This window comes from Sinocyclocheilus anshuiensis, unplaced genomic scaffold, assembly GCF_001515605.1.
Source record: "Sinocyclocheilus anshuiensis isolate Anshui unplaced genomic scaffold, SAMN03320099.WGS_v1.1 scaffold32, whole genome shotgun sequence".
Taxonomy (NCBI): Eukaryota; Metazoa; Chordata; class Actinopteri; order Cypriniformes; family Cyprinidae; genus Sinocyclocheilus; species Sinocyclocheilus anshuiensis.
The window spans coordinates 372,394-377,753 of record NW_015554060.1 but is presented as its reverse complement, the minus strand read 5'-3'; the positions used below and the strand labels follow the sequence as shown (position 1 = coordinate 377,753).

At 35.3% G+C, this 5,360-nt stretch overlaps 1 protein-coding gene across 2 annotated transcripts in view; it reads left to right on the top strand.

Moving 5' to 3' along the window:
* Positions 1-5,360, top strand: part of hspg2 (heparan sulfate proteoglycan 2) — a 117,974-nt gene that overhangs the window by 33,650 nt on the left and 78,964 nt on the right. For both annotated transcript variants that reach the window (XM_016460469.1, XM_016460467.1), the window contains exons 2-3: positions 625-739; positions 1,020-1,088. In XM_016460469.1, the coding sequence (XP_016315955.1) occupies positions 625-739; positions 1,020-1,088 (184 nt within the window). The remainder of the gene's footprint in view (positions 1-624; positions 740-1,019; positions 1,089-5,360) is intronic.

Sequence of the window (5,360 nt, the reverse complement as noted above, 5' to 3'; positions counted from 1 at the left end):
TTTGAACCTTAGTATGTATGTGTGTGTGTGTGTGTGTGTGTGTATATTTGTATATTTATTTGGTTGTCACACTTGTAGAATATGTTAATAGTTGATGTGATTAAATATACCTATGGACACTGACACCAGGGGCCTGTTTCATAAAACAAGTTTACCAAATAAGCCAGGCTTATTTCAGTTAGTCTGACTTATTTTGAACCAAATCAGCTGACAATAAGTCAGACTAACTGAAATAAACCTGGCTTATTTGGTTAACTTGTTTTATGAAACAGGCCCCAGCTGTTTAAAAATCTTTGCTTAAAAAGTCTAGCTCTAGCTTAATTTAGGCTATATGCCGATACCACTTGATTTGATACTTTAATGCTGTGACATTCAGACATTTTGAAGTGTGTCTGTAGTGTCCAAATACTTTTTAAGGACAACATCTGTACTTGCATTTCATGTCTCTATGATGTGTGCGATATGCATTTTTGTGCATGCACAGAACAAAGGCATGATATTTATCTCTTCTACCTTGACTGTTGTTTTTGCCTCTCTTTTCTATAGGTCTCTCATAACTCAAGATGTGTTTGGAGATGCTGATTTAAATCCCTTAAATTGTGGTTTCATTTGTTTTGACTACAGGTAGTTCAGAGCTCTAAAGTGTGGGATGAGGTGCCCTTTCCAGAGGACTTAGAAGAGGAAAACAAGCGGCCGGGAGGTTATGTGGATGATGAAGAGTACTATGATCCTTCAGGAGGTGGGACTAACTGAATACTGCACTGCTTAGTACTTCTAAATAAGGAATAGTAATGTTCATTATGTGGCTATTCATTATGCCTAATTGAAAGTGACAGTAAGGACCTTTATAATTTTGCAAAAAAATTTCCATTGTGAATAAATTCTGAATACATTTTTTTAAATTGTATTTTTTTAAATAAATGCAACCTTGGTGAGCATAGGAGACTAATTTTCTAATGTTACCATCCTCAAACTTTTTTTTCTTCAAAAAGCTAATTATAATCTCTTTTTTCCTTCAGATATCAGTGGAGAAGAGGATGGAAGCACCCCCGAGCCAAGCCCAGTTGAGCCAGGCATGCCTATAACAAGTGAGAATCCTTTTTTTTTTTTAATGAAGAGGCAATATTACAACATGACAGTAGTCACAAATTTCATATCAGTGTGATAAAAGAGTCATCAACAGATTCTGCAAACATCTTGCTTTAAAACATGAAACTGCTTTAATGATCTGCTGAGGTGTTATACAGAGTTGTTGCGTCTGCTGAATTTGTCTGTCACATCCTGTCACCCGCCTTTGAGACAGCAGCTTCATCATAACAAGGGCCTCAGATTTGTGCCAGAGATCCAAACAATACTCATTTCTCCTTTCATCAGCTGAGATGCAGAAGTGTAAACATTGCAGCAAACATGAAAGTCAGTGTAAGAAACAGCAGCCAGAACAGACGATACAAACACTGTCATGTATTGATTTCCTTACCTCCCATGTTTAAATTCTCGCCTTTCATGATCTTCTCTTCGAGTTTTATTTTATGGTAGCCTGTTGTACTTTTATCACATTTTACAGAAGTTTTGTGTAGTTATTTCATATAAAGTAGAGTTTAAAATTCCACATTGAAAATAATGTATTCAAAATCTAATGTAAATCTGAACTATTTTAGTTTTAGGATTCTTTAAATTAAAAAAAAAGAGAAAAATTACACTACCTTTCAAAAGTTTGGGGTCAGTCTAATTTTGTTCTTTTTCTTTTTTTTTTTTTTTAAAGAAATTAATGTTTGTATTCAGTTAGGATGCACTCAATTGATCAAAAGTGACAGTAAAGTCATTGTTACAAAAACAAATTCAAATAAATGCTGTTATTTTGATTCTTTCATCAAAAAATATTGGAAAAAATGAAGCATATAAATCCCCACAAAAATATTAAGAACAACAGTTTTCAGCACTGATAATAAGAAATATTCTTGAATAAATTAAATGTTAAACTATAATATAAATAAATGAGAAAATTTTAATAATACAAAAAATTGTAATAATATTTCACAATATTGCTGTGTTTTTGATCATATAATTCAGCCTTAGTGAATATAAGAGACTTTTGTTCAAAAACATAAACTCTTACCCACCCCAAACCTTTAAATGGTAGCATATGTTGTAAAAACAAAGAAATATTTATGACATTTTTAAGCCAAAATAGGGGGACTAATACAAAGAAATTATGATATTCATGTGCATTTTTAATAGCACTTTCAACTCAAATTGTTATGCTAATGAAATAATTTGTAATGGACAAAATCTGTTATTTATTATTATAAAATGAAACAACATGGTCACATAAAAATAATTAATTCTTTGTGTTGTGTGGCACCCAGCCTCATTTTGGAAACAGACCTTGCATTATTTAGATAACATATACCGAAAGTGTCTCAGCTGCAGTGTCAGACTCCTGCATTTTCCCTTCTGTCTTTTCTATCTTTGGACTTCTTCTTTGGAATGACTTTTTCTTCCCCGTCTGTCCTTTGTATGTCAGTCTGGGGCATTGTATTGCATGACATCATGGTGGAATGATTGTTTTGGTAAGAGCTCTGCAGCCCGACACCTGAGCTTTACTCCCAAAATAGTCCACACAAATATGCTGGTTCTTAAATTAGAAAGGGATATTTCAGCTGTAGCTTTAGTGTATTCAGAAGATAAAGTACCAGAGGGTGACAGTGTCAACCAAGAGGTGCCAGATTGATTGGGTCAACTCTTAAACATCACCTCTGTGAGACTCAGACCACCTACAGACTCTAAATTCTCAAAGCAAACACATAGTTTGCTAAATGTAGACCCAAATTCAGCAGATGAAACTCAAATCGTCCCTCTGAGCTTGAACTGGAGCGTAAAACTGATCTGATGACCCATTGATGATCTTTGAGGTTCAAGACACCACATGAGGTTGGTTTGAAGTCAAGATGTCTTCATTTATCCAAGCATATTTCTGATCTCAGTGGATTTGGTAGAATCGTGAATAACAAATCAACATCTTTTAACAAAAATATCTGCCACATAACATTTTAAGGCTGGAGAGGTTGAGACTATGAGTCAGCCAGTGGTAATCCCCCTTCTAAAGGGGGAAGTTTATTCTCTAAAGCCATTTATAGATCCGTGCCTGATAGCACTTGGGAAAGAACATTTGGCTTCCTGGAGTGGATGTCTAACCTGTGCTCTCTTTTTCCAGAGGTCTGTGTGACCACCTTTCCTTCCCTGTCACTGATGAGAGTTCATATCCTGCTACTGTAGCACATATTACACAGCATCCTGTTTTTCTGATGCATTTTCCAGATCCATATTTTTTACATATGGGGCATCTGTAATTGAAATTGCTACATACGTTAGCCTAAAGTGGTCTTTATTGTTAATTATGAGATTGAGAGAATGTAGTGGCATGAGCAAAGATATTATGATGATGGTTATTAAAGTTAAAATGTAATTGTGCTAGGCCCTGAATAGACCTTGAAATGGTTACCTTTCATTTAAAGTATCGTCTCAGTCTGAAAGATGTTTCTTAGAAATATTGAAAACGGAAACATAATTTGATAGTTGTTATGACTCAGATTTATGTCATTATTTCATATACAGTGGGGTTTAAAAGTCCACCTTGAAAACAATGGCTTCAAAATCTAATGTAAACCTGCTTTAAACTACTTTAGTTTTAGGATTCTTTCAAATTTAGAGCAAAGAGAAATTACACTACTTTTCAAATTTTGGGGTCAGTCTGTTTTTTTTTATTATTAAATATTTGTGTTCAGTTAGGATGCATTAACTTGTTCAAATATAATAGCTATCATCATGATTATTAGATTTAAAATGTAAGTGTGCTAGGACCTGAATAGACCTTGAAATCGCCATTTCAGTCTGAAAGATGTTACTTGGAGTTTGGAAATACTGATAACAGAAACATAATTTGATAGTTATTGTCACTTAGATTTACCACGTTCATGGCAGAGTTTTACTGTAAATAAGATTGGATTTTGTATATTATATAGTTTTATTATTTGATATATGTTCATTATAAAATGATATTGTATATTATTTAAATGAAAATAAACTAAATAAGTAAATAAATCTAATATAATTTTATAATGATTCTTAATGATTTGGTTATATTGAAATCTCTGACTTTTGTTGGCAGACTTTGTTGTTTTACCAAATTACCATTTTTGACTTTGTTTAGATCTTTTTTTGAAACTCTGGAACATGAGATTACTTGGGTCTTTTTCCTCATGAGAAACATCTAATTTTAATCTCATTTTAATCAAATTGTACTCTATGAGATATACAATAGAGATTTTCATTTTGGTTTTCCTTTCCTAAGGCTAATTCTGGGCTTTTTGTTGTAGTAAATTGGAGTGGTGGTACTTTAGCTTAGTAGTCAGAGTCAGACATCTGTGCTGGTAATCCAAAGGTTATTGTTTTAAACAACAGAAGGGATGATTTATGAACTGTAGAGCATTGGGGTCTGTCAACAATCTACCCGTGAGCAAAATACTTAACCCCAGGTTACTCCTGAGGAACTGTCCTGTATGTAGAAAGGCATTTGCTCAATGACAAAAATTTGATTATTTCAAAACACGTGATTGAGTCAGGCACCGGATAAGCAGCCTATAGAGGTGATATCCAGCTTCTTTTCTTTATCAGTCACAAATCCCCTTGGCATACAAGAAGACTCTTTTATCTGAGCCGCAGCATATTCCTGGCCTGTTTGTTTGTTTTTCGCTTGATAAAGCCTGATAAAGACGTGGGAGATCTCCTTACCCTCCTTTAGCTCAACAGAACTTCAGGAGTTTCACAGGCCCTCATACAGACCCTGAACACTGCGTCATACAGCCACTTCAAGCTGAGGAGACAAAGGTTAGCATAGCATACAGATGGGCTTTCATTTAGAGAGAATGGCTGGGAGATAATTTTGAAGTGAGGCCATGAGAATGCTTATCTCAACACCTCCACACGGAATTTGTGTTTGATTATGGTGCTGACTAGGCGAGAAGCTCAAAGGACAGACTTGTTAATTTGTGAAGTCATAAGTGTAATCGGAGGTGTTCAGCCAAAATGAAATCATAGTTGTAAAATAATCTTATTCATCTGTTTTTGGATCCATGCAAATGTTTTCTTTGAAAGCTCTGGCTTACTCTGCAGTGGTGACAATATAATAATATATATAATATATTAACCTATCCGGTTCCCAGACACACTGCCGCTCGGCCCTCCACCAGCTTGGTAAACTCTTCTGCGATGCCAGGCGGCGGCACTGGACAGCCCTCGGTGGACGGTCCGACACTCCTCCGCCGCCCAGTGGACGGCGACGGCTCCTCCGCCGCCCAGTG